Here is a 12,683-nt window from a genome sequence, read left to right on the forward strand (position 1 = left end):
AAAATACACTTAGGTTTCAGAGAGACAACACTGGCTTTTCAGCTAAGAGGAAATGGTCAGTGAAATTAATAGCCACTTAAATTGTACTCCACTAAACAAGATGAAAAGAAACAACTGTGACTTAAATAGCCTTGATGATATATAATTTACTTTTATCACATTCACTATTGTTTTTTGTTGTCAACATTAGTATAAAATACAAGATCTTAAATTAAAGAACATAAAGGTGGATTTCTAATCTGATGGAAAGTAATTTTCAAAGTCCTATTTCATGTATAAATGTTTGTTTGAAATTTACTTTACTTTCCTTTTATTTCATTAATTATGGTTTATGTTGTCACATTGGCTTAAGTACATGTAACATTTCTTGAAACTCCAATTTGATAAAATATTATTAAATTTTGTGTAGTCAATACGAGTATTCAAATGTTTATAGAGATCACAGCTTTGCTTAGATTTACTTTAACTTAGTTTATTACTATGGTTTAGTGTTCTGACATTACTATAAATAAATTTAGTTTTGCATAGTTGGAAATTCTGATCTTATGAAAAATAATAAAACAAAGGTAGATGCAATTTCCTTATCAAAATTTATTTTAAATTTTGTGTTGTTTTTTTAAATGATTAATTCATTAAATATTAATTGTTAATTGACCTTTAGTTGAAGTAAAAAAATACACTAAAGATCAAACAGAAAAATTTGATATATGATCAGCTCACAATTCAAACTAATCACAGCCTATCACTTAATGTATTTACCGTCAATTCTTAAAATATTCTTTTCAAAATGTAACTTAAAATTATTATATGACATGTACCATTCACTAACTTGTACTGCCATTAATCGGAAATGTTTTAACAAAAATTACCTGCATATGAATGATTAAGCAGAGTGATCAACAAATCTTTAACAATAATAGTCAACAGAAAAAGTTTTTACAGATCTAATAAAATATAGTGTAAGGAAGTTTTACTTTCAATGCAGGTCGATCCAAGTGGCGCGCCGAGTAAATTTCTTCTTTGGCATCATCATCAATTTTTCAAATCGTACGGTGCGCGAAAAAAGATGCGCGACGGCACTCTGATCATAAAATCTCGAAGCTGGTGTTCCATTAGTATAGTTCCATGGTCTAATGTAAGAAGTCTCTCTCTTTTCTAAGAGTTGATCTCAGTCAGTGCTGAAAATCCAAACTCACAAAACCATGAAGATGCTAATGGAACAATTATTTTGATAGATTTTAAACTTATTGCAGGATATAACTTGTTGATTGAGATCCGACACGCATCCAGGCTTGCTCGGCCAAACTTTACTAAGAACTACATCGTTTTTTAAATCAATGAGCTGATCTTCTTCTTCAGTTGTAAGAATTGTAGCTTCATTGTTTCCAAATGGAGAGCTGGCCCATCAATACTTATTACTTCCAAGGTTAACGATATAAAAAAGGGTGTACTTGATGTTCCTGCAGTTAATAAATGATTGTTTGCTGCATATGAATTGATTAAAAACACTTAACATGAATGTTAGTTTAACCCCCTTCCACATGTTGAAATGTTTTACAAATTTTAATTAAACTTAATAGTTTATAACTATAAAAAGATAATTAAACTACGATATACACAAAAATATTTTTTTTCTAGTTAAACTTCGGCCTTAAATACATTTGTTTAAACTAAAAGTTTCTAGCTTTTGCCCATCAATAACGGCTGTCTGAAAAAGATCGCCAGTTGCAATTGACTTTTCCAGTCTTCCTCCATTGGGGAATTCAATTAATATGCCAGTTTCTCCGTTTGTGTTGGATTTTTTGAGAGGATCCATCTGTGTAAACTCTGACCCATTGGTTGTTGGGGTAATGATTTTTTTTTTAGAAATAAGTTCACTAATTTTTTGAGCTCTGTTTTGGTTATGATATGATTTTTTTTGGGTTAAGTTTTCGATGGTATCTCTTATAGAAGAGAGGGAACTCTGGTCCGAGAGAGGATAAGCATTATGCTGCTTCGTTGACTCAATAGTTATATTTCCTTATAGATATTTCCAAAAATATGCTAAAAGAAATCAGTGCATTAGTGTCTTTGAACCCTCGTCAACTCTCTTATGTTAGTAAAGAAAACTCAAACTAGGTCGTGTGACGTGGTGAATTTTTTTTTCTTAGACGTCAACATTCTTGTATAAGACATTTTTACCGTAAAGGGAAAAACTACTATTAGTTTTGTGTAGACTGTATGTCATCTTTTATTTTTCTTCCAAAATATCGAAACAATTTATGTATCATTAGTTGTTTGTTCCGAGATATTTTTTTGTAACATGCAAATATCAAAAGGTCGAAAAATATTGTTACGAATCTCCCTATCCAGGCTCACTGCAAACTGCACCATACACCACCAACTTAAAGAACTTGACAACTCAGGGCTCCAAAGTAACGTAACACTTTAATAGTTGATAAATAACAGCCAATACTGTACAATTGGCAACATGTACACTGTACAAATATCTCTCCGATAACACCGTTCCGCCGTATCAACTCTTGCACTGGCCTCTCCGTCTCGTGCCGGGCTTGCACTGGGTTCAACAGTTCCGGACTGACTTCACACACTAGGCTCGTTGTGTCGGACTCGATCGCAGACCAAGATCAAGGCGCCGTTCGTCTCAACTGTACTTCGTAGCAAAAAGCATAGATAAGGGCTTCGCTCACTTTCCGTTTTCTGCTGATTCGGATGGTCTTTTTAAGTTCCGCATCTCGCACTCAATCTATGAAGGCATCTGTAACAATAACATCCAAAAATTCTGGTGTTGCCAATGAATAAGCCAGACGGGCAAGCGCTCAATGTCTGCCGCTAATTCCTGTAGTGTCACTCCACTCTTTTGCTGTTGGTTTTTCAATTGTATTCTAAACACTTCTTGCAAGTGTTTGTTGCCGTATCGCAGTTCCATTTTTTTACCATGGCATTGAAGTCCGTCTGGTCCTTTATTGTCTGTAACAATTTGGCTGCCTTGCCTCTAAGTGCCAACACCAGACCAGTTGCTTTCTCTGCCTTATTATTCCACCTGTTGACTTTGGCCGCCTCTTCAAACTGTAATCGGTACACAGACTAAGAAACAGAACGTCAAACACCGGCGGTTTAGTCTTCCCAGTAATTTCATTCACAGTGGCTCCCTAATCTTGTTTCCTTTCCAGCTCCGTTTTCATTTCAGTACGTAGTAGTTGAATTTTAGAATCGAAATCAACTACCATTTGGGACATCAGCTCATATACCTCATTTCTTACTTTTTGTTTAGAATCGTCTATATTCTTCTTCAATTCAGACACGAATGATTTTATAGAGCTCAGTTCATTCCCTACTTCGTTTTTAAGTTCATCCTTGTTGTACTTAATAACAAACCATGTTACATTCAAAGCTTTATTTCACTGAATGACAAACAGCTACACACATAGTAGAGATCACAACACGAAATATGGTCAGTTCACAGGCTAACAAATGTAAACATACACTAAGAGGCGACAATCAAATAAGCAAATTCACGACAATCCTTTAATGATTTTAAGTCTTCCTTCATTGAGCTTCCAATGCCAGTATTTATTTCGCCTTGTTCTCGTATCATTTTTTTAAAGCTCAATCATATTCGGTTCTATTTCAAACAAATAGTTCTCCGGGTCCTGTTCTTGCTCTATGATGTTTTGCCTAAGACGCTCACCTTCATCTTTCTACCTCTGAGATTTTACGTTCTTGTAATGACAGTTAACCAAGTGTTTTCGTAAACGCCATCTAGTATTTTTCTTACGTTGACCTATTAAAACCTTTGTTGGCTTATCTGAAAACGTTGTATGCATAGGCCTTCTTTTACCTTTCGTTGAGAATCCCACTTCCAGACACAAAATGCTGTAACTCAGGCAACTGCGAGCTTAAAGAACCTCAACGAAAGGAGTATATTAAACACTAATTTAATAATATAACAACATTAATTCAATAAGTATTCAAATATGGTACTAAGTAATAAAAACACTTCTTGCTTGTTAACATCATAATTCTCGACCGACTTATACTTACTCTACCCTTTCATGTCTCTGTCCTGTGTCTCATGGTGCACAGTCTCGCACCTATTGACAGTGCGCAATGTAGAGTCATAACAATATGTTGTCTCAATCTGTTGCGTCCGGTCCTAGGTCGAAATATTAGACGCTGATCTTGTCGGGATAGCTTATAATAAGCATCATCTTTCTTGTGATTCGGATGAGAGCTTGTCCATTTCTCATTTATTTTATTCACTATTAATTTCTTCATTTCTTCTGGATTGATGTTTAATTGTGTGTTTGTTCTCCCACGCTTGACGAGTGTGTCAGCCTTCTCATTTCATTCTAGTTCTATATGTGCTGGTATCAATGGAGTAACAGTGATATTTTGTAGGTTTGTTGTACATTACTTGTTTACCTTAGGGTCAATCAGTGTTTTTCGCACCTACGGCAGCTCGTGAACTTTCGTCGGGTGGAAAGCCACCGTAAGAGCGAGAGCAGCTATTTTCTAGGAGGGAGGTGAAGCTCTTGTGAAGTCTGCATAAGGAATGTTCTTTTGATCCGACCCCTTCCCACCCAGTCATCGACTAGTCTTTTGTGTGGGCTGCTGTTCTTCAGCCGTTTGTATATTTCGTACGCTAACAAAATGGCTCGTTCGATCCGCAAGTCCAGTGAAGGGATATCTACCATGACTTCCCTAGCGGCGATAGGGGTTGTCCGAAATGTACCACATATTAGCCGCATTACTTAGTTCTGCACATAGTCCGCTAGAGAAGTTTGTGAGGCGTATACTTGTGCTAAGAGACTTACTGGATCTGTGACCTAACCGCACAGATGTTAAGCGTCCACAGCACACTTGTCGTGGCAATCATTGTAACTTATATAGATTTTAAAATTCCAATCGGGTTTTCCTGGCTAGAGAAAGATATAGCTCTTGAAGGATTAATAGGGGCAACATGGTCTAAATCTGTTTAACATGTTTAAAATACCCCCTTCAGCATTTAAGATTTTATTACATTTTTACCTTAACCTATCAGAGGAAGGTGAAGGTTGTCATCTGGCAGGCATTGAACTGGGGATCATAGCACAAACCGTACAATGTGCTATAAAACTACATATCTGTGGTGGGGTAGAGAAAAGAAGTACTAGAATTATCCGTCCAAATATGAGTATTGGTGTTTGTGTGTTTGGAGTGAGCTATTCATTTGCAGAGTAACAGATAGTTGAACTCAACGGCAAAAGTATATTAAGGAAGCTTCAAAATGCGTGCCGTCTCATTAGAAGTAAAAAAAGGGTTCCAAGTGGAACTACGTGGGAGAGCGGTACGATGCGCAATTTACAAAAAAATATGTTTCTGTCCATTTAAGTGGAAAAAAAATCTGAGGGTGTTTACTAGCCAAAAATAAACAATACTTTGGAAACAAATCAACAACTTTGAACAGCTTAAATGAAAGTTGTATGGTTTTTATTCTATAAAAATGTTGCGCCACTGTGACATATTCAAATATAAGTATATATATTTACATATTTTCCAGATTGTGATGATAATCCAACCAACTTGTTGTTTGCAGTAGATGAAGGAGAAACTGAAGACATCAACAATATTATAAAAGACTTTATAAAACATTTTCTCAAAGACCTCGCTGTTGATGGTAAAAACGTGATAGTTTGGTTTCTGAAGTATAAAGACAATGTCATACTTTCTTTTAATCGCACAGAAGGGAGCAAGGTTAAGACTTTGAAAGCTGTAGACGAACTGAAATGGGAGCCCTCGCCCTACGCTGAGTTTAGAGATATCGTCAGCTACGTCAGCTCTATTTCAACTACCCTCTATTTTGGGGCTCATCGTCAAAAAGCTCGGAATATTCTGCTTCTGATAACACACTACTTATCGCAACACAATTATTTAACTTTTGCTTCGGTGACCAAAATCATTAAAGAAAAAGGAATGCACATTATAGCTGTCGGGGTTGAATTACGAGATAACCTTTACTTAAGATATGTGGCAAGTGAGCCTGTAGAGAACAACACGTTTGTTGTGAATGCTTCTCAAGATTTGAATAAGATCATTCCTAGACTTATGTCACATTTATGTAAAGGTAATTACTCCAGTAGTAAACTCTATTATTTAAATAAAATAATCCAAAGTCTTGTGTATCACGTCAATGTGAAGGGAACTCCTAAAGTGTTAAACTCTATTTTTATGAAGCTTATATTATTTTACTCGGAGATTGTACTAGTTATTTCTCCGATACCCAATCTGGGATCAAACAGAAATATTTTGTGCAATTATTTCTTTAACTGACAACACAAGAATTAATTTAAAAAATTAATCAATTAGTTAATAACTATTAGTAATAATTTTTTTGGTATCTATAACAAGGAAAAAATTAGTCTTTGACTGAAGTGGTGATATAAGCGGAATTAGTCGTCTGAGGCTTAGTAAACACAACATGAAATAGAAACAATAGATAACTACTAGTCGACCGGCGGCGTAGCATACGCCGTTATTTAGTACAGGGTCAACACTTCTCGAAAGACACAGTTGTCCAAATGGGGTAGGTTTAGTGAGTGAATGAAAAGAAGGAACTCTGGAGAGAGCAACATACAATTGTCCATGACTGAAAGCAGGTTTTGGAAGATACAGGCATATCTTTTGGAACGTTTGGCCTTGTGCTTTATTAATTGTCATGGGCCAAGGCCAATCTAACAAATCTTTGCGTAAAGGTAAAAGCCAAAATTGAATCAGATTGAGTCAGGGATATTCGAAGATTAAGGACAGTTTGTGGGGTAGCAGCTGCGATAGTTTTACACTCCAGTACGTTGCGGTGAATGCTGGTAACAGTCAGTCTAGTGCCATTACTGAGACCTCTTGCTGGCTTGAGGTTTGTAAGAAGCATGACGATTGAACCAATGGTAATTTTGAGTTTATGCGGCGGCATGCCAGTAGGGGTAAGACTGTTTAGAAATTCTTCGGGGAATGAAACTTGATCTGCGGGATCGTCTGTGACGTTGGAGTCAACGCTTGTGTGTTACTTCGTCGGTTGGGATAAGTTTCAATACTTGTTCATTCAGGTGCAGGGATTCTTCGTTCGTGACACTTAATATAGCTCGCGTGCTGAGTTGTTCCGAAGTGACAGTTGAGAAGTCGAGGTCGTCATATAGTTGTTGAACGGGATCAGAATGAACAGGAAAGCAATGAGAAGTTAATGTTACAGGTGTTCCATTTGTCCCGTCTCCAACATCGAGAAGCCATTTTGCGAAATGATGTTCGTCAATAAGAGCTCTCATATTTGTCGTCAGTGTAAGTACATACATGTGACGCCACAAAGGTTACTTGTTAATGCAACTAGTGACAGTGAGAGCTCGGGAGCCACGAAGAATGACTGGGAGAATTTGTCGGAAATCTCCACCAAAAAGTATTGTTTTCCCTCCAAATGGGTGGGTCTCACCTGTGAGATCACGTAACAACCTGTCCCTGGAATGCGTATGCATGTGTCATTGGCGCCTCGTCCCATATGATCAATTCGGATTGCAGAATATGTTGAGCGTCTTGCGAGATAAGTTTAGATATTGCAGTACGTCCACCCGGTCACAATGTTGCAGCTATTCCTGTAGATGAAACTGTTTTAGGAATGTCTCCCCTGGCTCTGATGGTATGAATCAGGGTTTTGCAGACAAAGGTGTAAGAAGCAGTTTTGTCGAGGATGGGAATCGGTGTATGTTGCGTCCAAAGCTGTGTCAACAGCGTGCTTTTGTTCTGTGTTGAGTTTGTCGTAATGTCCCATAGAGTGGGAGTGTTCAGCCTGAGCGTCGAAGGCAGAAGACGAATGACACATTGAAAGAATGTCAGTGAGAGGAAGGTGTACGTTTTGCAGGTTGAGGCCATGTGGTTGGAGCATATCATTTATTTCTGCGAGAGCAAACATGCAAGCGGTGCATGTGGAATATGTTCTGAGAAAGTCCTCAGAGTTTATACGTGTCCCATAGGTGTGGAACGTTATGTGGTTCGCCGAAGACACAGATGAAAACGAAAAGTTGTCACAAGAACGCTGTCATTCGTATCTGAGATGCCTCTTTAAGAGTATCATGCCATATATTTAAGAAGACTCATTTGTTGGCACGCCTCTTTGAAAGTTTTATATTCCACGCCGTTGACAGTTTGTAGATGGTTGAAACTTGTGATGCCTATTTAACGGGTAAGGAGAAGCCTGAGGTAATAATGTTCGGTGTCGTTAATGGCAACAACAGGCATTCTACCGATCACTTTTGTGCCTCCTCTAATTCTCTTTTGTCATTTTCCAGAGGAGTGTTGGAATGTGTAATGTTGGGGAACATCAGTGTAATGTAACTCCACAGCTTCAGGATCCGCCTTGTTAAGTTTAAACCAAGCATGGTGCTTTTGTTGGCCTGTATTTGTAGCGCTCGTTCTTCGTGACCCTGATGAAAGAAGACGACTTGTTATTCTGGCAAATGAACTGGTAATCGTGTAATAACGTTATGATTTTTCTGAAAGACTGTACTCGTTAAAAATGCCACATTGTCTCAGGAGCACTAACCATTAAGGAAAGTTTGTATTTCGTCATGCTGGATAACACCATCGGCTGGCTCCTTCTGAAGTACAATGGATGCAGCGTCGTGTCCTTTGTAGACATACTTGTATAGATACTTGATACATTGAATGGACGCGCACACTTCAACATTAATGTAAACATTGAATTTCTGAGAAAGCTAGGGATTGTAAGGTATTATCCAACGATTGTCAACGTTGTATTTGCCAACAATGGCAGTTATGCCCTGTCTTCTGCAGTATATGGGGTACCCTTGAGTGTTTTCCTGAGTCTCGGCGTTGAATTTCTTTTGGAAAATTGTTGGTGCACTTGCCGTCTTCCATGCAGGATGAGGTGGCATTGAGTGTGCCACACGGACTATGCACCTTGCATTTAGTGACAATTACGAAAAAGTCGAGGGTGTATTTCGGGATTTGGAAGCTCAGCAAAGACATATTTGTCTATGTCATCTTTGGTCTTTATTTTGCTATGTGAATCAAGTGTAAGTAACATATATATGGCAATGAAGCAAGCCTCGTTTTTGGAACTCTTTGACAAAAATATATGCGACTACATTGCCAAAAATATTATTCCTCAGAATGTCAGTAAGGAACTCTCGCAGTTTGATATGAAAGACATCAGGTCTGTATGACAACGACATCAGGGCTGTGTTCTGGTCGCTCATGATGGGGAATGGCATTAGAGATTTCCGACCAAGAAGGATTGCAGGTGAATGCTAGGAATAAGGCTTTCCACATTTGCGGACACTTGCCATCGCGTCTTGGTAGTTCTCTTGCATGTTCTGTGGACAGCCTTGAAACGTAGAGATAAGAATGATCAACTGTCCAGGGCGAAGGGTATTGTCTTGTGCTTTCGCAGCGATAGCATTCATCAATCCCCTGTATTGTTTTACACGCAAATCTCGTTGAGGAGAGCGTATATATTGTAAACGTGCGCCTTCTGTTTTGACATATGCTTCGACGACATATTGCTGGAAGAGTTTACCGCTTGAATGCAAGAAGCTGAATGCAGATCTCATGGCAAGTCTGTAAGCATAAAATTGGAGTTATGTGACTCGGGTTCTGTTCGCGGTTCGCTTTTCTCCAACATGGGTCATTTGCATGTGCCAGCGTGGATCTCCGTAAGGGAATAGCAGTGGATAAAACATGAGGTTCACAGTTCATATTGAGTAAAGAGATACGCTTGCAAGTGTCTCCCCTTGAGTATATGCAAATGTCGAGCTGTGCAGGAGGTTCCCCGTTTTCCCCTACAAGGACAGCAGCATCATCAGTTTGACAGGATGGCGCGTTATACCTTCTCATATCCAGAGTTAGATTTTCCATGAATACCATTCGTACAGCAGCAACAGGGTTATTATGCATGATAATTTCGTGCATTGGCATGTACGATTTAGCGAAGGGGTTAACCTGTCGTATCATTTTGTCTAGTTGCAACAACAACATATCACTGCAAGTGCTGTTACAATAGTTTAGCAAACGTTGAGTAGTAGCCTCAGCAGAATCGAAGATATCTAGTTGACAGTACCGAGGGGGGCGTGTTAGCATTGGTATACAAAGGAGAGAATTGATGATAAATTTGACCGTGGATTCGGAAAGCATAAGGTCCATGGCCAGGTGGTTGATGATGTGGGCGCCCATTGATGCGAAAGCTAAAGCAGAGTTGTACTCTCTGATATGATCACATATATTTTGGGATAGTGAATTATTGCCACTCAAAAGGTTTTGTAATAAAGTAGGAGTTTTGGATAGCGGTGGCAACGACACTTTGCCATTATGACAACACTTGGTATAATGTCCGGATTTGTTTACCTCTGATAACCAATGAAGAGCATTGCAAGAAGTACATAGTGCGGTAGGTAGTCCAATGCTATGTTCCTCTTTTCCTCTATGCGAATGGCAGTGTGTTCTTAAAATGCAGTGGAAAGTTGAATCCGATGAAAGTGTATGTGTTTTGCAAGAAGATTTGACTGCTGAAAGAACGTTTGCAATGTATGAAACTCGCCTCCTTCCGATAACTTCTTCCGCGCACTCAATAGTGATATTTCTGAAATTGGCCCACTCTTCTTTAGGGGTCAGTATATTTGAAAGTTTTAATTGTAACTGTGCTGCAATATTGCAGTCTTTAAGCTTGTCTACATTAAATGGGTGGGGTGGTGTGGAATATTTTGTTTCGAGTTTCAGTCAAAGCTTATATTTGCCGCTGACAATGTAGTAGTCTGAGCTAATATCCGCCCCTTTAGGGGTCCTCAGGTCTATAAGAGATGACCTCCATTGTTTGGAGATGCAAATCTATCATTTTGAAGCATGGAACTACACTAAAGGAACAACGACTTCGAGGTTTTTTACAAAGCCATATAGAAAACAGGTTCTTTGCGCATCTATAAAAAAGCTAACAAGATCCTCGAAATAAAGAATCACCCTTTGTGTCAGGATTTTGTGATTTTACAAAGACAAAAGAGATACAAGACACCGATAGCAAAGACAAACAGACACAAACACTCTTTTATTCCCCTGGCAATCAAATTATTAAATAAGAACAATCTGGTATAAACTTTGTCACGTGTAAATTATGAGTGAGTCTGGTGTGAATGTACACTTTGGTTTCTTATAGTTATAATGTTTTTTGTTTGGTGTAATGCACAAATTGTAAGACAAATTTCCATACGACAATAAAGATTATTATTATTATTATTATTATTATCCTGCAATGCATACAAAATAAAATTACAGAGACAAAGAAGGATTTTATGCCTCAAACTCGCGCAATTTACCCGTGTTGCTTAGAAAATGTTTTTTGGCTTTTTATAAACAAATCAATAAAAACTTTATCCATTTTCAGACAAGCTGTTATAGTAGATATAATTTATTAGAGTATTTTATTTTTGATCACACGTCACATCAAATTCACTCTTAAGTATATGCTTCTGTTTTGAAGTTGCCGTTCGTTTAGTAAATTTCATGTTAGGTATTTTCTACTAGATCTGTGTAATTCTTGTACGCGCTACTTATACATGTAGGCCTAATCATACACATTCAAACAAAAAAAAAACAACAACAACGATATCCATAGAGAATGTCATTCCAATCTCTCATTAGTTTAATTCATATTTGCATAAGAACAGTCAACAGTAATTAATGCAAAACGAAAGCCTACATTTAGGCCTAATGTAAAAGAAGTTAATAAACGTGCGATCGATAGAAAGGACCCCTTTTTTTTTAAAAGTAATTTTTATTGATCTATAATCTTTATATAGGGCCTAGTATTAAAGAGATTTAAAAAAACTACTAGATTATTAAAAAAAAAAGCGCGCAATTTATTATCTATTGATAGTAGACTTATTCGCAGACAGTATATTTAGAGACTTAGAACTAGATCTATATCTAATGATGCTATTATATTTTTAGCAGTGTTTATAAAATTCGAGCTCAACTATCTATATCTTTAAAATATTAGAAACGGACATTTTTAGATCTATAGACAATATTTAAAAATAATCAAATGAAATCAACCTAATTAATGTATCGATGGCCTATCAGATCTAGTATGCTTTTTGCAGACGATATTTATGAGCCTAGAATAGATTTAATACACGATGCTACTTCAAACCATGTTAATAAAGTACTATTAATCTGGGTATATTTGAAACTATAAAAATAGATCTAGGCATTTTTCTTAACGGAAATAGATCTACAGTGTTTACAAACAAAGTAAAATGCTGTAATCTAAAGTAATACTAGGTCTAGAGCTATATCTAGAAAATAGAATCTATGTCTAGTGAATTATAGTGCTTGTCTATAAGTTTTTCTAATGTAAATCTATTATCAGTTTGATTATTACTACGTTTATATATTACGACAGTGTAGAACAGGCATCGAGATGGATTGTAAAAAACAGTAGATCAATGTTCGATAACGAAAATGCCTAAATCTATATTTACGTTTTAAATATACTCAGATTGCCATATTTTATGCATTTTTATTGACAACTAGCTATTTTACCCGGCTTTTTTTTTTGTCGGATTTTTAATTATGTTTTTGTTTTCTTTTATTCATGGCTAGTTTCTTCAAGATTAAAACCGAATCTTTTTTATTTTATTTGTTAAAAT

General features: G+C 37.1%; 1 protein-coding gene across 1 annotated transcript in view; it reads left to right on the forward strand.

The window, feature by feature from the left end:
- The window catches only part of LOC106063152 (uncharacterized), a 117,600-nt gene that overhangs the window by 37,318 nt on the left and 67,599 nt on the right, over positions 1-12,683 (forward strand). Inside the window, exon 4 of the mRNA XM_056013966.1 lies at positions 5,543-6,106. Coding sequence (XP_055869941.1) covers positions 5,543-6,106 — 564 coding nt within the window. The remainder of the gene's footprint in view (positions 1-5,542; positions 6,107-12,683) is intronic.

This window comes from Biomphalaria glabrata, chromosome 16 (genome assembly GCF_947242115.1).
Source record: "Biomphalaria glabrata chromosome 16, xgBioGlab47.1, whole genome shotgun sequence".
Classification (NCBI taxonomy): domain Eukaryota; kingdom Metazoa; phylum Mollusca; class Gastropoda; family Planorbidae; genus Biomphalaria; species Biomphalaria glabrata.